This window comes from Akebia trifoliata, chromosome 3 (genome assembly GCF_017979445.1).
Source record: "Akebia trifoliata isolate Shusen 1 chromosome 3, ASM1797944v1, whole genome shotgun sequence".
In the NCBI taxonomy this organism is placed as follows: domain Eukaryota; kingdom Viridiplantae; phylum Streptophyta; class Magnoliopsida; order Ranunculales; family Lardizabalaceae; genus Akebia; species Akebia trifoliata.
Window position 1 is genome coordinate 48,844,550 of NC_141377.1, and position 25,012 is coordinate 48,869,561.

The 25,012-nt window shown below is 34.2% G+C and overlaps 2 protein-coding genes across 3 annotated transcripts; both read left to right on the top strand.

Moving 5' to 3' along the window:
• The first annotated feature begins 5,294 nt into the window (after nucleotides 1–5,294).
• On the top strand, nucleotides 5,295–18,490 carry LOC147407589 (Pseudouridine synthase family protein). Of its 2 annotated transcripts, XM_086436232.1 has the most exons (8): nucleotides 5,298–7,676; nucleotides 8,677–8,820; nucleotides 11,157–11,417; nucleotides 14,477–14,679; nucleotides 15,430–15,508; nucleotides 16,843–17,018; nucleotides 17,112–17,214; nucleotides 17,874–18,490. In XM_086436232.1, exons 1-8 carry the CDS (start codon nucleotides 7,308–7,310, stop codon nucleotides 17,889–17,891), a joined length of 1,353 nt encoding a protein of 450 aa, XP_086292358.1. In that variant the 5' UTR covers nucleotides 5,298–7,307; the 3' UTR covers nucleotides 17,892–18,490. The 2 variants fall into 2 exon arrangements, with proteins under 2 accessions (XP_086292359.1, XP_086292358.1); XM_086436233.1 differs by lacking the exon at nucleotides 11,157–11,417 and having other exon boundaries at nucleotides 5,295–7,676.
• On the top strand, nucleotides 5,392–5,847 carry LOC147407590 (uncharacterized). Its single transcript, XM_086432614.1, has one exon. It carries the CDS (start codon nucleotides 5,392–5,394, stop codon nucleotides 5,845–5,847), a length of 456 nt encoding a protein of 151 aa, XP_086288740.1.
• Nucleotides 18,491–25,012: the final 6,522 nt, after the last annotated feature.

The window sequence follows — 25,012 nt, forward strand, 5'->3', positions numbered from 1 at the left end:
GAAAATAACAAAAGAACAAAGAACAAAGAACATGGGTGAAAAAGATGATTATCGATTTGTAATCTTTCTTTTTTACCTCTCCAAAGAATTACAAAAACAATGAATGGATCACTCTTGATGTTCTCACTACATTCAAGAGCTTTCTCAAAAGGAAATTACAGAGAATTAAAGAAAGAAAAATAAAAAATTACAGAAGAAGAAAGCCCATTTCTCTGAAATCAACCTTTCAATTTACAACATTCGTATTCGAGTAATCGGGTCGATTTGACGGATGATTTGATTCGAATGACCCAATCAGTTACAACCACCGAAACAATTGGAAGCTTTTGTGCGAATTTCGATGACACATTCTTCGAAATGATCGCGACGCGATCTTGCCTAGCCGCGGCGCGGTGATGTGGCACTCAAATCGATCAAGCTTTGACTGATTGCTTCCTCTTTGCTCGCATGTTGTAATAGTAACTATTACACCTTTTGTTGGTTTCCAAATATACCATTTTTCACTTGAAATTAGTAACAAACTATTGTTAGCCACATTAATTTGGGATTTGAATATAATTTATTATTATTTTTAAGGAACTAATATTTAAACTTTGATAATCTTGGTGAAATTACGGTCCCAAAGTGAAATTATTGGGACCTTATCATCCCAAAGCAAATACTTTTTACTTGTAAGTATTTCATTGGTATGTCAATTGAAAACGTAAATCATATAAAGTATTATAAAGTCTAGACAAATTAAAATTACCAATAAAGACATATTTATTAATGGAAAAGCTGATGATGTGACTTGAGAGATGTAGGGGAGAAAATGGGAAGTGGATCCTCTCTAGCACACGGCACACTTTAAATGATTGAGAGAGAGGTATTTTAAAAAAAATTAACTCAGCCTCTTGTGATTATGACTTAGATCTGATTAAAAAAATAATCAAAAAACAAGATTTTTTTAATGTAGATCCATGTCTTTAAAAATGAACAGTTATTAAACTCCCCGGATTTTAAGTGTAAGATCTAATTTTATTGTTGATGTGGCGTCTTTCCAACTGTTTAAAGTGTGCTACAGGGTTGCTATAGAACCATATGTACAAAGGATCCACTTCGAAGAAAGTGGGGCTGCCGAACCCTTCCACTAATAGGCTAGGTTGGTACTGTTTGGAATTAATAATTGTTCAAGAAATCGTATTTTATATGTTCGTTTGTCGAGCCATCCCAAGAATGCCAGAAATGGATCCAACTCGCTTATGATTCTGGGCTATTTTTGGCTTCTAGTACTTTTTGGGGGGTCGAATAGCAAAGATTTGGCCGCTAAACGTTCCATCAAATGCTACCTAAGCTCCCAAGTTGCAAAATGTAAAGTGTGCAATTTTGTTGACAAAAGTATCTTAAGTTTATAAAAACTCAGCTCAGGCTACTTTATTAAGTAACATTTATATAATCTATATTATAAAATCTGGTGATTTTTTTTAGTTTATAGAAAAATAAGATATATTTTAAAAAATTATTTAATCGATTTTAATGAGATGACTCAGATGAGTAAACTAGGTTTGGAAGCCATGCATGGAAAGGGTCAATCTATTCGCACCTACCAAAATAGCGAGAAAATAAAATTTGCTCAGAGAAATCTAGGATCCACCAATCACATGTATTCACATGTACTGAATGACATCCTTAATTTACAAAAGTACCCTTGTTAGCAAAAAATAACTCACCATTAGCCAGTTGGACAGGGGTGAAGCTGGTAAGGAGACATTGGGAGCAATTGCCCCCACTCAACTTTTTTGGGTATTTTAGATACCTTTGAATTTATGCTTAAATTTGAGATGCCCCTATGCTATGAACTATTGACTTGTCTTGTTTGAGCTTGTTGCCCTCACTCCCTCATTTTCCTCCAATTTTTGCCCCCTCCCCCTTCCAATTAACTATAAGTTTGTTCCCACTAAAAGAAAATCTTGGCTCCGCACCTACCATTAAATCCACATTAATTTTTACATACCTAATATATGTACTTTAATTTAAATTATTTATTTCACCTACCTAAAAGTATTAAATGATTTTTTTTTCTTTACATCTAAAAAGATTTCAATGATGATTTTAAGCTTTCAGCTTACTTTTTTTTTTTTCCCCCTACTCTGAACTTTCAATCAAGCTGAAGTCATTTACATGAGAAAATTTTGTTCAATAGGTACTTACTGAATTTGTTTGGTAATATTTAGTAGGTACATACTAAATTTATTAAAGCAAGTTCGGTCTAAATTTATCAAATAAAATTTGTCAAATGTTTTTTGAATTCTTCAATTTAAAATCACCGTTTTGAAGTTTTAATGGTAATTTTTTCATCTTTCTTGATGATTAAATGAAAAAATCAAATAAATAAGGTAATTTGAAAAAAAAAATCTAAAACTTAATCTTCATTAATTCAACCTCTCACAAAACTCAGGAAGAGACGAATATGAAGAAGAATCGGATTTTGGGTTTTTCATTTGGTAGGTGGTAGTGTATGCAATAAGTAATACTGAAAAAGTAAAATGATAATTTACTTTTTTTTTTTTACAAAAATCACAAAAGTGGGTGTGATTGACCATTTGGATATATGCAAATAGAACGTCCCAGGAAAAGTCTTCTCTCATTCGGTCATTCTTGCAGATAAACATATGCTCATGGGATAATCAAATATATCTATTGTCAACGCAAATATCGAGGTTTCATTTAGGTTTGGTAAAAAAAAACATCACAACCATTTTAAATGAGGACTGTATTTTATCTTTCTGAGAAAGTTTGTGTAAATCAAAAAAATTGAATTGTGTCAATTGCCTTGGCTACAAATGAGTTGGGGATAGGTGTCCAATAAAGAAGGTGAGTTCTAAGCTTTGTAATTATTCTTTCCATGATTATCATTGATTATGTAATTTGGACCATCCGATGTTATGGCAACATTGCTATTACTAAGGATGCAACTTGGTTTGATTTGAGGTTAAATTGAAACTGAATCGACATAGGTTGGTTCCATTTAATAAGAACCAAAATCGAACCAACCCTAATCGAACTAAAGTCAATTTGGTTCTATGGGTTGCCAATATTTTATAAATTGTAAGTAACATTTTAATAAAATTAATAAATATATAATAAACATAAATTTTCATAGAATAAATTACTAATCTATCTATAAAAAATCATTAGTTTATCAATAAAAGACCATTAACTTATGTCCCAACTCCTAAAACAATTATTATACACATATATATTTATTTATTGTATAAGGGTTTGGTTCGCAATTTTACTAAATTTTATATAATCTTGATCCAAGAACTGAATCAAATTGATCGACTCTCCATTTTTGTAATTCAAAATTGAATTGCACCTTGTTCTAAATTGAACTAGACAGTTCGATTCTCTATTTGAACAAGACCAAGTTGCACCCCTAACTATTACCATATCCTCCCACAAGTATTGTGGAAACATCTTGATGGTGTGTACGTGTTGGAGGTGTATTGTACAAATTGGATGGGTTCTTGGTCCGTCCAAAGGACGTTGAATCGGTCTATATAGGATGTCTACTCGTATTGAACTCCACAAAATATGCCCGGTGAGATTAAATACTATTGAGTGGGTTTCAATACGTAAGGTCACATCACAATAAATTTTTAATCTGACACTTTCAATGGATTTGGCATCCCAATTGATTCTCCAATTTATTTGCTAATTAGTCTATTTTATTAATAATCCTTTCTATTTTATAAATACTATGAGACTATTTAATTAATAATCTTTCGATTAAATTTTCTAGAAGGTTGCATGTGCAAAAGGCACATTTATCAAGAATGATTTATTTATAATATAAAGTATACATTGATAGAAGTCTTTTTAAAATTACATAGTAAAAAAAAGGAAAATGTCGCGGTGACGACGTGGGGTATTACTACGATTCTCACAATTCTGATGTGGAATGTGTATATAATCATAGATGTGTTTTCTCGTGATATGAGTAAAAATCATTTATAGTTATGTACGCATCTCCACGTCAGACTTGTGAGAATCACAATAAATCCTGTGTCACCTCAGCACGACTCTAAAAAAATGGTACTTTTATGATTTTAAAAACTAAACTATATTGTTATATCATGAATGTCGTGGATTGCAATTTTCTTCGATTTTATCAAAATGCCTTTAGTTATATTAAATTTAAATATAAAAATAAGGTATTCATTCAAACTCTACGACGATTCACTTTTACTCCATCTTCTCTCATCATAATAATAAATATGAGAATTATTCATACGCATCTATCCATCAAAGTATTTGTATAACAAGATTTTTATAAAGATATGGTACAAACTCTGACATAACATATAAACTTGACAAAATGAAGTTATATTTTAAAGACGAATTCACTGGCACTCTCATTTAGGGGGGGGGAGGGATCTATAATTTATAGATCAATATAGTAATCTATGTGCCTCAAAATAATTTTTAATTGAGTTGTGATAATTGGTCTTCATCATGTGGCATATTTAAAATACTCTCCTGACGTGACATGTGTTAGAATCATAAACTTTATGCCTTGAGATACACAATTGTAAATCCTCATAAAATTGTGTTGTTGTATATCTCGATGAAAGAAAAATCTATAATTCTAGCACATCTCATGTCAAGAGAGTATTTTGAGTGTGCCACGTGGGGGTGTCATATCATCATTACACTTTTTAATTATCCATTATACTTATAATCATCTCTCCTCTTTTTCGTTTCATATTATTTTCCGCACAAAACCTATAAACATTAGGCCCCATCCTTCTAGATTGATTTTTTTAAATCAAATTTCCTAGGGGTCAGATGCGTTTGAGGTGAGCTTCGAAATCAATCAACTCCCGTCAAGCGGCCTAGTCGATTCGTTCTAAATTTATTCTAATACATATCTATTTTATTGACAAAGTTATAATCAAGTTTTAAAAATAATCATTTTATATTATCAGTTACAAATATTAATAAATGCTGACAACAACCAAATCCTCTCTTAAATCAATCATTAAAAATTATTCCAGACGTGTGTCCCAAATTGCACTTTTTGTGGAAAATTTCTTCGGAGGAACGTTCCTCCTACAGAAGAAACCAATTCACATTTGTCTCTCACAACCTTCCAAGTGTCACTTTCCCTGAAATCTCTTAATCCTAAAAACGCGTGATGCCATGTGTCGGCTTCGACACGGTTTTGCCCACACAACTTCTCTCTTCACGTTAAAGATTGGGTACCTTACAAGACATTACCTCTCCCTTTCTTCTAACCGAAAAAGCCTCTATAAATATACCACATATCATTGTTCCTCGTCTTATCCAACTCCCTAAAATACATTTTCTTCAACCTTCCTAAATTATCTCTTACGTCCTTCTTAAGCAATGGATTCAACTTCTCTTTGTTCCTCTGTTCTTCTTCCTCTACAACAATTTTCGACTAGTCGAAAATTCAAGTCCCCATGTCCGAAGAAGAGAGATTCTTCTTCTAGGATTTGTGCTACAAGAAGAGAACCGTATGATCATCAAGACTATGATGGAAAGCTTGTTGATGAGAGCATGATTGTTCTACGTAAGCGAGTTCATGAGATGAAGATGGTAGAAAGAAATTATGAACCTCCTTCAAATTGGATGGATTGGGAGAAGCAGTACACGAGTTATGATTCGGACGTATGTGAAGCAATGGGATTGCTTCAAACACAGCTGATGAACACTAGGCCAAGCTTGGCATTAGGGATGGTGGTTCTTGTTGCATTGAGCGTGCCGACCTCAGCGGTCGTGATTATGTTTCATTTGATGGAGATTGCCAAGGGGATCTTATCTGGGATTCATCTTAGTTGAGATATGGTTCTATCAGCAAGAACCATTGTATGCATGTAAATATGGATGAAACATAGGTGTAGTTGCTTTATATTTTTGTTAATCTTTTGCTCTATCCAGCTAAATCTTTTATTAATTTTATTTTTTTGGGCTACCTCCTCCAAGAAGTGGCCTGCCGAAACGGTGATCAATTTTCATGATTCCAGGTATAATGTTGTTGTTGTTGTTGTTTGACTCAGATTTCATCCAATATATGTGAATCAGATCCTATTATTCTTGGATGGTAATTTGATTCAAATATGGAGATCTAATTAGGATTGAATCCCTTAAGGACTCAGTCCAAATAAGCTGTAAGATTGGTTTCAAATATGGCTCAACTCAATAACTCTTATGAAATTGGTAAATTATGTGCCTAAGAATTATCTTTTCCAAAAAAATAATTTTCCTGCACATTTTCCAAGCACAAGTATACAGACCTTAATTCATTTATTAACCTTGAATCCAACTATTATAAACACAATCCAAAATGTATATATACTGTGGTGGATTGATATTGCTCACTGTTTGTTATTGTTTTGTTGAAAACAGCACACGAGCGTCAATCTCTTCCAATCATTAGATGTTCACATTTGATTGATTGTTGTCTGATGACTGCTTCTCAACCAGGATATTCAAACTTGTTTTGATGTCTCATCTCGGACGAGTCGTTTGATTTATTCGAGCGAGACCAGACATCTTGTTCAATAATGACACAATAGACACAATAAACTGAGTTTTGACGAACACATCAGATTTGAGATGACTTGTCAACCCGTCTAATTGGTGGAAGATACTGAGACAAATTGTATAGAACAAGTCATCTCGTCTTGAACAAGATTTAAAACCATATTCTCAACCCTTTTGTTGTCCTTAATTAACTCTAACAGGTTTGACACTTTTTCTACCTTGTCCGACTGCAAAATGACATAGGATCATCCATCATTTATTATAGAGTCGTATAAGTAGTTGTGTATCCCGAGGAAAAATATATGATTCTAACCCATGCCACGTCAAGAGCATATGGGAGCGTATATAAGAAGAGGGCGTCAGAAAATCATTATTCTTTATTATATTACTGTATTATTTAAAAACATGAAATTTTCAGAGCCAAACCCAGACCTGTTCCATTTCAAGGTTGATTCACAGTTGATTTGGTTAAACCTTTGTTTTAAAAACTTGGCTGATTATATTGACTTGATGAATTTTGCTCGTTATAACTTGCCATGTCTTCTGTACCACTAAATTTTCCTCGAGATTTGTGGCTCTGGACCATCAAACGATCAGACGACGTAACAGTTATTTCATCTGACGGAGGATGTTGACTCTTATCATGACCAAAATAGCCTTCCTTAGGAGTTGAAATAACGAAATTACCCTCTCCGTCTTTCCAAAATCCAAATGCAAGACAGACTGCAACAAACAATGCTAAACGAAAGGAAAGGATGTTCTCACTCTCCTCCACCACTTATTCATCAGCTCCCTCAGCGAAATCTCTCTGTAACTCCTCCTCCTCCTTCTTCTTCCCCAAAATTAAAAACCCTAGAATATCTTCTAGGGTTTTCAGAATAATCATCAACTCTTCTTCCTCTATTTCGACCGAAGACTCGGTTTCCGATCAATCTCAAGAACCTCTTTCCATTCAGAGAGGCAATTACGCCGGAGTTCGATTGCAAGAGACAGTCCAGAAGGGTTCGGAGAAATCCAGAATCGATTCTTGGATTTCTTCTCGTATTAGTTGTGTTAGTAGAGCTCGCGTTCAATCGAGTATTCGATCAGGTCTCGTCAGCGTTAATGGCCGAGTTATCGATAAGGTAACTCTCTACTAAGCCTTTTCATTTCTTTTAGGAACTTTTTAAATGTTAATGGCCTTTGCTTCTGTACTCTATAAAGAGTTATTTTTATATTAATAAAGCTTTATTTTTCAAGAAGAACTATGTAGTATTTAAGGTTTTCTTCTTTGTGAGGAAATGTAGCTAAGCTGTTAGTGTTTGAGCTGATTTTAGTGAGAAATCTAGGAGATGGATTATTTTTATTTGCTTAAAAGTCTTAGTTCACCGAAGAATTTCCTATTACGAAATTTGGATTGCATTATTCATGAAAATAGAGCCAAGTCTTTGTTTTGGGTATTAATTGACCCAAAACTGGAATCAAATGCAGTTCTTACCCGTCATGTCGCCCATACTGAGTATAATGTTCCAATTCCCTTCCACAGTTCCACGTTTTGGGTACCCATTGTTGCATTTAAAGATGAAAACAATATATTTTATTAGGATAAACTTGACATCTTTGGCACTATTAGATGTGCCAGCTCCAGGTCCTTTCAATTTTGGTTTCAACTTGGGTTGTATCCCACCTGGATCCGGAAACTATATACAACGATTCTTATTATTGCAGATTTCCTGTTCTGTCACCGATATAGGTTTTCCTGGAACTGGGATAAATAACTCCAGTTCTAATTGGGTATCCATTGTCACCCCTGTATCCGAGATTGAGTACTAACTTGTCCTAATTTGTGATTTTTTCAGTCACCTATGTGTGTGTGTGTGCGTTTTTTTCAAAAAAAAATTCAGCAATATTCTAACCTCTGGTTTGGACTAAAGGATGTGCCAAAATTGACTTCGGCTATATGATCTACTGAATTTCTTCGATCGATGGAAAATGATACAGAAAATATATCTACATATTAATTGTTCATGTTCGTCTGATTAGTTCTTTTGCACTGTTATGACTTTGTCGTATTCCTTGTGCAATTATTTAAGCCAAGCTTGGAAGTAAAGACTTTGCTTATTTGACATTTGTATGCTTGAGCAGGTTGCACATGTTATCAAAGTGGGGGATAAGGTTAATTGCACAATTTCAGAGTTGCAACCATTAAGGGCTGAACCAGAAGATATACCTTTGAATATAGTTTATGAAGATACACATGTTCTTGTTGTAAACAAACCTGCACATATGGTATTTATCTGAACCAGAAGATATACCTTTGAGCTTTTCTTTCCTCGTGTTGGACATAATTTGATCTACTGTGCTTAATAAAAGATGAAAATTCGTGTATTGATGGAATGCAGTTTGGTGAAGGTTGTTTGATCTACGAGGAAAGGAAAATGATTCCTTGGTAGAAATACAAGTGAGGAATAAAATAAATATTTGCCTTTGCAATGTTGGTCATATTTTTTGAGTTCATTGCAAAACCATGAATTATTTCTACACAAGATTCAGTTTCCACTTGCTTCTAGTTTTTTTTTTTTTTTACTGATGTACTGAATGGAGCAATTAAACAAGCTAAAAATGAAATCTCTCCTGAATCATTTATTCCTTGGTGTAATTTGACATTTGGACTAATTCCCAACCAATGATGGGACTGTGATAAATATGCATAAGGGGTCAGTTTGTGGTAGTTCTTGTAAGTTTACATTGTCGTTGGTTACTTTTGATTTTTGTTTTTCTTTTAGAGATAGTGTGGCTGGCCTCCGGTTAGTTTTTTCCCATTTGAAACCATGCATATTCTTCTTCTTTTACTACTGATGCATTTGAAATTTAAAAAAAAGGTATACTTGACAAACTTTGGAAACCATGTGAACTCTATAAATTTTGAATTCCTTTCTTACACTGTAAATACCATTTTTTGTGATGAGTTACATTGTTCATATGTTTGCACCATATATCTCCTTTGTGATATAGAAAAGGAAAAATGTCCTTGTATCAATATTCTTTCAGAGTCCTTGAATCCAGGGGCGGAGCCAGGATTTTCTTGTAGTGGGGGCAAACTATGGTTAGTTGTATAGTTGAAGAACTAGAAGATGAATAATGGTTTTAGGGAGAAATTTAGAGGTTTTTGGTTAGAAGTCGAAGAAAGGATATTTAAGTCATTTCCAATTAATACATGAGAAGGCCCTGTCAAGAGGCAATGTCATCAACAAAAAATTGAAGGGGGGAGGAGGTAAAAATTGGAGGGAGGTGAGGGTGTGGGGGCAAATAGGGAAAGAGGTGAGGGAGTGGGGACAAATGGGGCATGTAATTAGTTGAAAATATAGGGGTGTCTCAAAATTCTGTGGGGGCAATTGCCCCCACCAGCTCCTTACTAGCTCCGCCCCTACTTGAATCTTCTTACATCTTTTTCTTGTCTTTATCTTTCTTAGCACTCCCAATTCTTCTTCAAATGGAAATTGGTCATTGCCTTTTTCCAAGAAGCAAATGAAGTAACCAAGAGTACAATATTACTCCTTAAGTTTCCCTTTCTTTTCTCTTAAAAATTTCCTAAGAGACTGCAAGTTGCTATTCTGAACTTGCTCGTCAAAAGAAAAGTTGCAATTTAAACTTGGAAAATAGATTTATTAACTTGTAGTAATTTCTGTTTTCGAGCATTTTCTAGTCCTTTTTTTACAGAAAGAAGAGAATAGGGTTTGATATTCGATCAAAGAGCAGCCTGGTGAAATTCCTGAAAATGTTAAGAGTCCTTTTCTTTGAAGCACCTATACAACACACGGAACACTTACTTCATCTCTAATGGAAGTTGTGCAATTTTTGGATAGTGTTTTGACTGACAATCCTACGAGCTTGCTTATTGCCTCACTGACCAGCTTCCCTTTTTAATCAAATCCACCAAACTCACCCCCGTTCAGCCCCCGCCCCCATCCCCACCCCCATTCCCCCTTTTCATCCCCCCACGCTCTTATAACAGACGATTACGAGACTATTTGCCTGGCTAGACAGTTTCTTTGGTAAATCAACAAGATGGTTGGGGATCTCTAGCTCACTCTTTCAAGTGTTCGTTTGAATCACACCTGTGTGCCTGTTCTGTTGCTTGCCTTCTTGTTACTGTACTGCACTGCTGTCAGCCTTGCTTGCTTGGAAGGAAAGAGACTTTTGAAGAATCTAATCTGCTTGCCTTTTGAGTTGTATTATCAATTGTTTATTTGGGTCAAGAACTCAAAATGATGAATACAAATGCTGTTCTCTGTTCTTTTTGAGCTCCATTTGAACTGTCAGCCTTCTTGCAATGGAGACGTCTTATTTAACCTTTCCTTTCAAAAAGAAAGTCAAAGCTGTCTTTGCTTTGTGATAGAAGTTTTCATTTATTTTGGCCTGTCTTGTTTCCTATTTTTTATCTTCAAATTGGAAGCATTAGACTATATTCTGATGTTCTATCTCAAACCAAAGCTTCAAATTTTCTGTAGAGCCTTCTCATTTTCATTAGCTTCATTGATTCATTCTTTAGAGCAAGGGATAGTTCAGATTTCATAATTTCATTTTATTTTCCCTCATCTGCTCTTTTGTTGTATCAATTATAGGTTGTTCATCCGGCACCTGGCAATGCTAATGGTACACTTGTAAATGCCATTCTCCACCACTGCTCTCTTCCCACAGTTGCATTATCAAACGGTGAGATACTTTCAGAATTGGAGGATGATTCTGATAATGAGATCAGTAACTTTTCTTTAGATCAAAGTTCCCGTGAAGGGTTAAGTTCTAGAATATGTGGGGATTCCATTCGCCCTGGCATCGTGCACAGATTGGACAAAGGGACGAGTGGATTGCTCGTTATTGCCAAGGTGATATTCTTTTTTCTAAGAATTGCTCCAACTGTTGAAATTGGTAATATATATGGGTAGCATTCGGAGGCCCTAAAGACAGCCAAACATTTTTTCAATGTATTGGTTAGAAGTTTCGGAACAGGCTGATTTTTTGTGAGGATGATCTCTATGATGAGGAGACCATCCTCACCAAAAATCTGGCCATTCTGAAACTTCTTACCCTATCAAAAGTGGTTTACAAAAAACAGACAGTCCACGGTTCTTTAACTTGTAAACTAGGGGTAGAAGTTTCAGAATGAGCTGATTTTTGGTGCTGATGATCTCTTCACCATAGAGACCATCCTCACAAAAAATCAGCCCATTCCGAAACTTGTAACCCCTATTTTGAAAAATGTTTGGCACAATGTTGGCTCTTTGTAAGGCCTCTGAACGCTTCCCTATATATATATATATTTATTTTTTTCCTTTTTAATTCAAGGTTTCTCTTGTATGATTGCACTATTACTAATTTCCTTTTCATTTTTATTAATGGTTCAAACTTTGATTTGAGTTTTCCAAAATAAGGAAAGTCAAGTCCATTTCTTACTGAATTTTCTGAGATGCAAAAATACGCAATAGCTCCTATAGAATTAAATCACGCAATTCAGTAAAATTCACCAACTTTGACATTGAGCACCTTTTTTAATATCTATGTGAAAAAATTGAAAATTCAGGGATGTTTTGCAGAAAAATTGGTAATTGGGTTCTGCAGGAACTTTAATGATTGGAAAGATAATTGAGGTAACATCTTTCCTTCATATCCTTAACTCTTTCTAATTCAGGGAGAATGAACGGGATAAAAAGGAATGGATTAAAGCTAAGGATAAGAGATTCTCTGTCCACTCTTTCTACAAATCCCCTCTTCCTTAGTTTGATCGATCTTTCTCCGAGTCAATCGTTTGGTCTGCTGTAGTTCCTTCAAATGTATCCTTCTTTGTGAGGTTGGCTTCATTAGGGAGGATTCTAACCGTGGATAACTTGATCTCCCATGGTTGGATTACTCCAAATTTCCACCCCTTATGCAAGAGTGATGGGGAATCTGTTGATCACACCTTAATTCGCTACTCCTTTTCCAGGGAAATCTGATCATTGTTTTTTGCTCAATTTCAAATTACTTAGGTTTTACCTTCTGGAAAAGGCACCTATGGGCTATTCTTCCCTCCGCTATTACTTGGGGACTCTGGAAAGAAAGAAATAACTGGGTGTTTTAGGGTAAGGAAAGGAGTCCTTAAGGCGTTTTTATGGAAATTATGGGCTTGATCTATCTTTGGTCGAAGTTGAACAAGGACTTCTTGGGTGTTTCCTTTGAAAATTTTGTGTTTAGATGGGATTCTATATGTAATATGTAGTGCTGTTGCTGGTCTTCTATTGTTTTTCTTTGTTTTTTTTTCATCCTTTGTCTTTTCGTTTTGGAGCTATCTTTGCCTCCTCCTTTGGTTTTCTCTTTTGTAACCTCCTTTTATTAATACAATCTTACACTTATAAAAAATAAAAATAAAAATTGGTAATTTGGGAAGTTTGGGGAATTCCTGCAAAAATATTGAGACACGCTGATATTTGAACAAATGAAAAAACATACTCAAAAAAGATACTCATAAGTTATTATATCATGATGAATAACCATTTGGAGCTGGAAATGCAAAATCAATTGCATTCAATACATTATTGATGTTAATGGTGATTGTAATAATGATGGTGGTGATAATGAGGACATGGAGGTTACTGTTCCTTCGATTTTTAAAAGAAGACCAAAGTCAATGGATAAATCATCAATTGGAAAATAAAGTTGTAATCTTAAATAAATGTAGAGGGACATGTCTTTATTTTTTTAAAGATAAAAGAGACATTTGTCACGTAAAAAGGTGGATTCCTCCAAAATTTTGAAGCATGACTGCTTCAAACTCGACTTGTGTTGCACGTCACAACTTACAAGTTTACACTTTGCAACTTACAACAAATTATAGTAGCATTTTTTTTCCACCAAGTTTTATAAAAATTAGTAAAATTCGTAAAAAATGCATTTTATTTTTTTCAAACTTCAAATCTGTGAATTATTCAGAATAGTTCAATAATCTGGAGAATAATACTTTTATTGAACAAAAAAATTCAAGAATTAAACGGGAGATTGCTAACAATGGTTACAAACTGTATCCTCTCAGTTATAAACAATATGTATGTAAGTACAAATAGGTATCATTCTGTCATACTCATGAGCTCGGTACTACTGTAACATTCATCATCATCACTATATCCTTTTTCTAAAAACATTTGGCTCATCTGGACAAATCTTGTTCCTCCTCTCATTAAATACACTATAATATTATCAAGCCCTTCTAAGGTGGAGATAATGAAGGGGCTCATATATTCATTTAAGTATGATTTCTTCAGGTTATTAGGGAGCTATTTTTGGATTTTCTGTACTTCAACCAACATGATATTGAGTGTAGTTTTGGCTCTCACCTATTTCACAAGAGCACACCATCTTTTACGAATTTGCTTTTTTGACACACCTTCACCAATAACAATCAATTTATTGGCTTATATTAGTTCTCAACTATTATTTATGTATTTTATATATGCTTTGATGCTTAATAGCTAATCTGAGCATTTTTTTTTTTTTTTGATTTGCATAATTGCCAATATTTACCTCTTCTAACTTCTAGGATATGCAATAAGCCATACATACGATCAGCATATCAGGTTTGTGGGGGGTCGTGTGGTTGACATTTCGTTCAGCGTCTAACCCCTAAGACAGGTGTCCATTCTTTTCTAAGTAGGTTCTCAAAGTTTCAATATTTCAGATACATGCATCAATACGTATTGAAGTGAATGTACATTTTCCTTACTCCAAATGGTTGTTTGTACTGATATGATGAGAAAGTTTTCATGCTCATTTTATCATTTCTTCAAATATCAATGTGTTTGCAGAACTTGAATTAATTTGGACATTTAAGTTCTCAATGAATTTGAAGTTTAGTACTTTGATTTTATTTGTTCAAGCTAATGGTAGGCTATTTCAATCACCTTCTAAATGGCAGGATGACCACTCTCATGCCCATTTATCTGAGCAATTCAAGCAACACACCATCCATAGAGTGTACATCAGTCTTACTGCTGGAGTTCCCTCCCCTATGGCTGGACGCATTGAGGTCCCAATTGGCCGTGATTTAAATAATCGGATTCGCATGGTTGCTGTACCTGGCCCTAGTAACTGTAGACAGGTTCGCCATGCTGCTAGTAGGTGATTTATAGTTCTTTCTTGCTTTGTTTACTCATTAATAATATAATAACTGCTTACTTTCTTCTACTTAGTTTGTCACATGGATTTGCGTTTTATTTCTAAGACAATTCGCAAGCAAACAAAATGCTTACGGTTCAGTTCTCTTTCTTACTCTGTTATGTTAACAAAATGGTAAGAAACAGAAGGCCTGTGATCCAGAGTCAACTGTATTTGGCCGGTTTGTTGTTGCATAACTGCTGGTAGAAAATGTTTATAGCAAACCATCTGAAACAAGTCAGCATCAGGGTATCAGGCCATACTAATTCAGTGTTTCTCAATCTTGAACCACAACCGACTCGTTCATCTTTCATGGATTCTATGTAAATTGCAATTTCAATGGTGCTGGATACTTTCACTATAGGCTTTTATCATATTTTGTTCCTCCTCTATTGATTGGATAAAAAACCAAGCGTATCCATGCTTTGGAATCTACCCCGACAATTGCGATTTCATCAAGAAATAGTGATCCAACTTACATCAAATCACAGAGAGAATAGAGGAAAAGAAGTACATGATATTGGAAACCGTAATTATGGTAAAAGTGATCCTTGGTATCACTGATTTTGTTTATCTTACAAATATGATGCATTCTCATGGTTGAACCATGTGTATACCGGCTGAGGTACTGAAGTTTGGTTATAGGTCCCTTCAGCTTCAAAATTTACAAACATTTCCTTTCTTTTTCTTAACAAAAGTTAAAAACTGCATCAGGTACAAAGTAATTGAAGTTCTTGTCGGTGGTGGTTCTGCACTGGTTGAGTGGAGGCTAGAAACTGGGCGCACACATCAGGTAGTGTAATTCATCTATGACATTGAATTGTCAATTTACAATTTTAGATATTATAAGTTTAGGTTCTAAAAAAGCTGGAGGAAGACCAAAAACAATGTGGATTGAAGTAATGAAAGCGGATATGGATGCGCTAAACTTAACATAAGACATGGCTTTTGTTGGAGTCGAATGGAGGAACAAGATTTCTTCAGCCAACCCCACATTTTTTTAATAGGGCTTTGATATGATGATGATGCTGAAAAATAACCGCCCAAAAAGGAGTAGGGATTTCATTTACAATTATTTAGTTGAAGGTTCCAGTTGCTTGATGAGTGACAGTAGTTCCCTAGACATCTTGGGAGGTTTCACAGTCGTGCTCATTGAGAACGCTTACCGTGAGGCACTTGAAGGCTTTGTTCTACGAAGAAGCCTAGAGAAACCCATATACACACATGCATTCAAAACAACTCAAGAAGGCATTGGGCATATGGCAAAGCTCTTAGGCAGTTTTATTAATATGATGACAAGTTAAAAGGCAACACGGAGTATAGGGACATGGTACAATGTGACTTGTATGTTCAGGAGACATTGTTGGCATGTTGGCTTGGTAATACGCTTGTCATGTGCTTGGTGAAGGCCGGGCTTGTTCACCAAATGAACACCACTCTTTCAAAGTGTATGATAAGTCTTTAACCTTTCACCAGAAGGAAATATCAAATCTTCAGGCTAGTCATACTGTGTTTTATGAAGGTCCATTACTATTCCAAAGGCCAACAACTTGATTCATATAGAAGGACTCATACAAAAACATATGTACAAGGACTCATGATACACATATTTACATTGGCACGGCGTGGCACATACTAGACATAAGACTCTATGTACATGTCCATAACATTAGGGCTCTAAGTGACCAAAATTTAGTCTAATTTGTTAAATCTAGAATAATTAGAAGTTTAGAAAGAGCAGTGATTTCAGTATTTCTTTAATGAAATTACGAAGGATTTCATTAAAAATATTGTAATCCGAAAAAAAAAAGTACAAAAAATTGGACTATTGTAGCAACGGTCGATAGCAGGCCCTGGTTGCAAAGGAAAATGAACAAGATACCATGAGACTAATGAGCCACTGCAATCACAAGAAGAATAAATAAGATTAGTGTTTTACTGTATCCTGGGCTCTGATCTCTGGCTTTCTTTACACATCGCATAATGGATCTTTCATCTAAAATCATTCATCTTTATCATTGATCATAAGCAAGATTCCCTTTTTACTGAAAGATTTTTAATCCATATCTTAACCTCCTGAAACATTTATGTTCTTCTCACAATTCCCATGCTGCTATTTTGGTGTAGATTCGGGCACATGCTAAGCACCTAGGAATTCCTCTGTTAGGGGATGAAGTATATGGTGGAACCAAGAGCATGGCCCTGTCATTGCTTCAGTGTAGGACCCCCGCCAGCTGTCGTGGCAACCTTTCACAATTGGTTTCAAAGTTAGATAGGCCTTGTCTTCATGCTTTGGCTCTCGGGTGAGAAGATATAGCTGTATCTTTTAAAATCATTTCGATTTCCATTTTTTACTTACAAGATGAACAGCTGTTTTACTTGTGCCATGGTTGTAGGTTTAAGCATCCACACACTGGAGAAAATACACAATTTTCATGCCCACCCCCTGCAGACTTTGCAGAGATTTTGAGTCTACTTCGTAATATAAACACTGAAGAGGTAATTCCTCTGAGATGCAAATCACTAGTCCAAGATTATCACATTGGCCTTGCACCTTTTGGAACCCAAGATATACCTCTGCTGTCCACATGGCATGCATCCATGCCTTGGGATCATCCAATTGATTGCCTTCAACAATGAGATATCCTAGCCAAAAAATCACCTTGATGGGATTTACTCCAATAAATGATCATAGACAGGCCAGTTAAAGTTCCATTTATTGGGTGCTTTGGATCAGTTAACCAGGCTAATATATGGGCTATGGCCACTCCAAGAATATTACTAATTGGGTGGTTGACACCCACCTTGCAAGTTCAATATGATGAATGAAAGGAATACTGTAGTTGTACTATATTATTAAAATATGATTAGGTCTCTGTACCATACTATTTGGACCATCCATGCTAAATAGAATCAGTAGAAAATTAGTTAAAGTAGATGATGACAATATGATAGTAGAATTATTCCTGTACTCATTGTCCACAAAACAGTTGATAATATAGTTTTCATCATCTGGTTAGGCCATACAACTTCATGGTCTGACTTAATGGATCTGCACACCAGTTGTGCCATTGCAGCATTTCATCAATGCTGCCTGTTCATAATTTTTTATTTCTTGCAAGCATAACTTATCTGACCATTTGATATATGAAGTGCAGCCTTCATTCAAGAATTGATCAGATCCCTTCTAGTCAGTACATGTGTGAGTGATAGTGCAAAGAACAACCTGCGCACATTATGCTTGTAAGATTCCAGCATGTTGACACTGTTAATGACAATCAAAATATCTGCAATGTGCCTTAGAATTTGGCTACTTTTAGAATTGAGTCCTGGGAAGAATGCTGTTATTTCTCTTTTCCATGGAAACTACAGCTTGAATACAGAAGTGGAATGCGGGATCGGATAAGAAAGAAATGTGATGTACCATCCCCCGAAGCAAATGGGGTCATTGTAAAGAAACATTTTATCATATTTGGTGTTTGAGATGAAGTTGACTGGTGCCCAATCACAGGTCACTTTCAATGTGTTAGCGCTTGCCTACACAGGAGTACTTGTTCTTGGTGCAGTTTATTTTTCAATTTGGTAGAAGATCAATTCTTTTTTTTTCTTTAGAATTAGTTTGAATCAAAATATTGCTTCAATTTTATGGCCAAATTTTAATTTTTTGGCGTAGTGTGAACTTTGTTTCCTGTTGTGTTATTATTTCCATGTATTTGCTTCCATATATTGTGTTATCAATAAACCGGTAAACATGTTCATGAGTGTTGGCTTTAAACCTTTGTCATCAATAGTGCACCTTATCACAAAAGTTTTCTATTTTTTTATGGTTACAGATAGTTTTTACTTGTAGCAGACGCAAATCCAAAGGTAAATCTTGGCTTTCTCTTGGGAATTCAAAGTTTTGATGCTCTACCCCTGCTGAATTGTTTGTAATGCCCTCCCCCTCCCCATTAAACCCATGAAAATTCTTCGCCCCATCCTTTGGTGACCTTCCCTCCAAATATGATTCCGGAATGAAACATTTCCACTGCAAGCTTCATTAGTAAGCTTTTGTGTTCTAAGCTGGCCAAATACTTACAAATTGTTTATATGGCTCAAAATCATAACATCAATCAGTAGCTGCAATGAAGTGGTGTTTAATTATTTATTTTTTAATTCTCTTGACAAGTAATAAAACATGTAGTGTATGGCTTCCAGTTTTTAAATTTTAAAAATAATAGAGATAATTTTTTTTAAAACTTAGTAAGGGAACTGCTCTTATTACATCCCAATTTCTTAAATTATTTATCCCCAATAAAAGATTAAAAATACACTCTTCAAACTTTAGAAAGGGTTGACTCAGATTATAATATCAACATTACAAAACATTATCACTCATTCAAATCACTTCAGTAGCTGTTTACCATTAGGATTAGGTTTATAAAATCCTAAACTGAAAAAATAGAAATTTAGAATAAAAATGAGAGTTTTTATTGGCACCCCAACATTTACTTTTTTTTAATCATTCACTTTTTTTTTGTAATTGGGGTGTAATAATTGGGTGCCAATAGCTCTCTTTAAGAAGTAGTTGATTTTCTGTTATCAGTTGGATTAATGGTAACAAAATCTCATTTTTGACCAATATGTATCTCAGAAGATTCTACTTTCGCAGATGTGTCCCATAATGAACGTTTCTGTACGAGGGTGGAAAAAGACTTTTAGTGGCTGCTTCGGATTCAATGTATTATTTACATTTTCTACCATTTACGTGGATTCTATTCAAACCATTCTTTTCAACTTCATTGCAGATTCTTTACTAATTAAAAAAGTTTTCCTATTTTTATTTCAGGCAATGCTTAGGGTGACGTTTCTGTTCTACGACTACATTTTTTTTAAACACGTGTCCCATTTTCTGCTGTTTTAGAGACCAATTTATGCTTTCAGATTTGATGAAATGACGCATTATTTCTCTTATAAACTAATGAAATATGACTTCAATGCCCTCATCTTATTCAAGAGGTAGAAGATAATTGATTTTCTAATGAAGGTTTTTTTTGAGTCATTTTTCATTAATTTATTAGAGGAGATAAATCATGGAGGCAAGTCATCTATTTGAAATCGTAAGGGGTATATCTACGTTTAATTTATTAAATAAGTAAGAGAGTTTTTATTATAAAAATTGCAACAAATAGATCTGCCTAGTAAATATCTCTTTAATGTACGCAGTCATGAAGTGAGACCACCAACTTTCTTGATACTCTTCATCAATTGCAAGATGAAAAGACCATGACACTCCCTATTAAAACCTAAACCTTGTATAAAAAAATAAAATACCAAGGCTCGTATCATCTTTTGAATTTATTTTTATTTTTTTGAATCCTGATAAAATGACTCACTTGGTGGCACACTCAATTGACTCACTGGTGTGGACAAGTTTGGAAATCGTAGATCTTTACGTCTTAGGATACACTTTTTTATGGGAAAGTGTAATCGTTTATATCTAGGAGTACAGATCTATGATTTTCGAACTTATCACATCAATGAGTCAATTGAGTATGCCATCTGGCAAGTCATTTTATCATGACTTTTTTTTTCGTTTTTGTTTTGTTGATATAGTGGTATTTCCATAGATAACGGTCCTAGTACCCCATAAGGGCTTGTGCCCAGTAGTCTAGTGTCTTACCATCTTTTGAATTGTTCAAATTGCTAAAGTGGTCGTAGCTCAAAATTGAGTACTTAAAATTAGGAGTGCAACTTGGTCTAATTAAAATCGAGAAACAAACCAAACTGATAGGTTTGGAGCAAGTTTCAATTCTGTTCCAGGGTTGGGAAAATGCAGAACTGACCAATTCGGTTCTCTTATCAATCCAGAACTAGTATAGAACAGAACTAAACCAAGAATTGATTCTCTTATAAAATAAGTAATTTTATGAAATATAATTATGGATTGGAACATGGAAGAAGATGGTGTATGAGTGATTATTTGATTGTAATTACTACTTAGGAGTTAGGAAACAAATTAATATCAAATACATGTGATATTGGCAACCCAAGAACTAAACTGACGTAAATTAGCCTTAGATTGCTTGGTTTGTTCCGGTTCTAGTTCTTTTTTGAGCAATCATTTTTTGATGCCCCCTCTCACACCCCCCCCCCCCCCCAATCAGAACGGTAGATCATTTGCATCGGGATACACATAATTATAAAACTTTTTCTTGTGTATCCTGAGGCAAATGAACTATGATTCTATGATGGGGGTATAGGGGGGCGTAAAGGGGGAGGGGGGGGGGGGGGGTGGTTGGTTCATATTATCACAACTCTTCTTTTTAATAATAAAACCAACGTAAGTCGGTTCAGTTTTGATTTGATCTCAAATCGAACAAAGTTGCACCCCTACTTAAAATTTTCAATCAACCATACAAAATGCCAATCGAGTTTCATGAAAACCTCTCAAATGACTCAACCAATTATTCAAAAATATTTTTGAGTCGAACACCTAAAAAATTCATTGATTTGCAAATTTATTTTTTTGGTCCATAATTTTTTCATATGTATATTCAGATTGAATACGCGAACATTGAAGCCATTTTTCACTGGTCTACAAGAGAAGACCAAGGTCAAGTGAAAATGTTAGTAGATCGAGCATACTAGGATATCTCTTATTCTCATGTATTCACCATAGCGTGGATGTGCATCTCATTAAGTTAAAAACCTAAGGGCTTTGGAAAGACACGCACAATTATAATCTTTATTTTTCATTTTATTTTTTGAACTTACAATTTACAAGACTCACAATAATGATGGATGGACGATGAGAAGAAGGCTATGACAAACTGGACGCCGGAAAAAAAAAAAAAAAAACAAAACAAAACAGATTCTATTTATTGGTAATGATGGATGGTTGGACATCGACCAAAAAAATAAGTTATTGGCCGACGACAAAACTTGACAAATGAAAAAAAAGAAAAAAAATATTCCAAATAATTATAAAAGCACCCAACGAATTAATAAGAACACCCACACATAGCCAAACTTTTTTTTGTCTTATATAAATTAAAAGTTTTTGAATGAATTAATTTTTTGTGAGAATAAATTCTATGATAAGTAGATCATTCTCATAGAAAATCAGTTCATTCCAAAATTTCTAATCCTATCAAAACTGATTTACAAAACTGAAAAAATGGATGATTTATGATTTTTAAATTTCTTTTGATGGAATTAGAAGTGTTGGAATAGACTGATTTTTTTTTACGATGATCTCTTCATCATAAAGATCATTCTCATAAAAAATCAGTTCATTCTAAAACTTTTAAAGCAGATAAGACAAAATAATTAGGTTATACTGTGGGGGCCCTTATTAATTTGTGGGGGTGCTTTTATAATCATCCATCTACTTTTAAGATAGTAGAAGATTATGATGGGCCACCTTAAATTATAATGACAAAACGCCTAGTATGGTCGACATCAAATTTATATTTCAAAAATGCCCCTTATTATACTAAATCTTTATTATTGGAAGGAAAATGTTGCATTGACATGGAAATTGACATAAATTCACACGTTGCTGAGGTGGATGCATGTACACAACTATAGATGATTTTCATCGAGATATGAGTGAAAAGCATCTATGATTCTCGGCTCACCTCCGCATCAACGATGTGTGAATCAATGTCAATTTTAATGTTATTCCAACACAACTCTTATTATAATTATTTGTAAATAATAAAACAAGGTAAAGTAAAGTATAATTGACATCAAATTTATATTTCAAAAATTCCCTTCATTAAATTTATTCTTTACTATTATAATTAATAATAAAAATGAAAGTTTTTGGCATTTGTGTTAAATGAGTTTTTAAGCATGTGCCAACTTAGTTAATAGTTTTAAGTGATGATACTAGAGATTTAGGTTTAAATCTTGTCCGGAGCTACTGGCCTCATTAAAAATAGGATAACTGATCCAAAAAAAGTTTTTAAAAATATAAGGAAATCAAATTAAAAGTTTAGAATCCAAAACAATAATGGAAAATGGACAAAGAATCTTAAATGGAAAGAAATTTGAAAAAAGGAAAATTCTATGGGCATAAATTTGTTTATTTAAAATTAATTGATTCCGATTAAAATTTTAATGTGAATCTTACTTATATGTTGGAATCTCTTTGACATGTACCACACTGGACGCTTAGGTAGAGGTTCTATTACATGTGTTGGACTAGTGGTGTTGTGAATCATGAGGTGGTGGAATGGAAAAATACACCAGAATCTTATCATTTAAAAATAAATAATGATGAATGCATGCGGTCATGGTATGTGATTAGGTACATAACTGGCGTGGTAAAGGCACATAACCACACATCTTTTTTCTTGTGTATCCCTCTGAAAATGATTTATGGTTATGTGGCCTTGCCACGTTAGTCGCATACCCAACCTCCCGCATTCGTCACAACTCTTTAAAAATAAATGAATTTTGATAATATGGCACAATTTTTTATTAACGAACTAGACGCCATTTTCTCTCTCCTGCACATAGTTAAAAAAGAAAACCTTCTAATCTAATCACCTTGTGACATTCAAAAATATGATCCGATGCAATGGAATTGTAGAGGACAAAATTATATGAATTTAAAAAAAAAATTATATTTGATCGTTGAATTTTATTTTTAAATTTGGGTGCTCGTTGGTTGTCCATTTTTAATATCTTGGATCAAGCTCGAAAAATAATATTATATATATATATATAGGGGGCGGTTCAAGGGCCATATGAGAAAACATATGAAAAAACTTTCGTTTTTCAAAATAAGAGTTAGAGGTTTTGAATTGAGCTGATTTTTTGCAAGGATGGTCACTATGATGAAAAGATCATCCTCACAAAAAATCAACTCAATCAGAAACTTCTAAATCCATCAAAAGTGATTTACAAATTAGTGATAAAAATTGGTAAAAAATCGACGGTTCACATTCTAAATCACTTTTAATGGGGTTAGAAGTTTCAGATTGGGCTGATTTTTTTTTTTGGATGATCTTCCCATCATAGAGATCATCCTCACAAAAATCAGCTCAATCCAAAATTTCTAACCCATATTTTAAAATTTTATTAAAAACGAAAGTTTTTACATATGTTTTCTCATATGGCCCTTGAACCTGACCCATATATATATATATATATATATATATATATATATATATATATATATATATATACATAGGGGAGCATTCGGAAGCTCTAAAGTGAGTCAAACATTTTTCAAAACATAGCTTAGAAGTTTTGGAATAGATTGATTTTTTCGGAGGATGATCTCTATGATGAGGAGACCATCCTCACAAAAATCAGCCCATTCCAAAATTTCTAACCCTATCAAAAGTGATTTACAAAAATTGAACGGTCCACAATTCTTTAACTTGTAAATTAGGGTTAGAAGCTTTGAAATGATTTGATTTTTAATGAGGATGATCTCTCCTCACAAAAAAATCATCCCATTCTAAAGCTTCATTTTGAAAAATGTTTGACTTTTTTTAAGGCCTCTGAACCCTCTCAACATATATGTATATATGTGTGCATTTTAATATGAAAATTTTCATGAAATCTAAAATGCTGTGTTGATATAATGTAAATATGATAATTAATGTGATTCCAACAATTTTTTTAAGATTTAAAATCTAAAAAAATAAAAATATGAGCATTGTGCAAGAGAGAAAATCTTTCTATTGCTGATGTCTTTCGAGCCACATGTCAAATATTTGTTTGATTGTGAGTAAACACATGAGCGCCAAAATCGCGTCGTATTATCAGCACTCACGTTAAATACTTTATGAATGGTACCTGAGTTCGATTGAGGCCGGCCGCAAAACTTTATGTACACGTACGACACAAACGCATTTTCTGTTTGACGTGTGACGTTCCTGGAATTTCTTGAGAGTTATGTTGGTGTGACACAAAAGTGTACACAGGTGTGAATGAATGACGTGGTGGCACGCACATAACCGTAGATGTTTCTATGTGAGATACGAGTAATAAGAATCTATGAATATGTGCGCGCGCCACCACATTATTTGTGTCACACTTGTGTCCTTTGTCACTCCTCCAGCTTTAGTGATTGATTAATTACTCAAAACGCGGAAAAGTTAAGTATCTCAACTCACACGGTTTGTCCACATTCCTCCCCCCTTGAAGGATAAAGATAGCTTGGCCGTGTCTTCTTATTTGACAAAAACTTATAAATAGTGGAACCACAAGTTGCTCCTCTCCCTATAAATAAATCACCTCAAAACACTTCTTTTTCAACCTTAAACTATATACATTGTCATCACTTTTGTCTTTA

What these genes read in the sequence shown, in the direction of transcription:
- LOC147407590 (XM_086432614.1), top strand. Translation starts at nt 5,392, where the DNA reads ATGGATTCAACTTCTCTTTGTTCCTCTGTTCTTCTTCCTCTACAACAA.
- LOC147407589 (XM_086436232.1), top strand. Translation starts at nt 7,308, where the DNA reads ATGTTCTCACTCTCCTCCACCACTTATTCATCAGCTCCCTCAGCGAAA. An exon ending in GATTGCTCGTTATTGCCAAG is followed by an intron (nt 11,418 to 14,476) that starts GTGATATTCTTT and finishes TCTAAATGGCAG; the next exon opens with GATGACCACTCTCATGCCCA. An exon ending in CTTCATGCTTTGGCTCTCGG is followed by an intron (nt 17,019 to 17,111) that starts GTGAGAAGATAT and finishes CCATGGTTGTAG; the next exon opens with GTTTAAGCATCCACACACTG.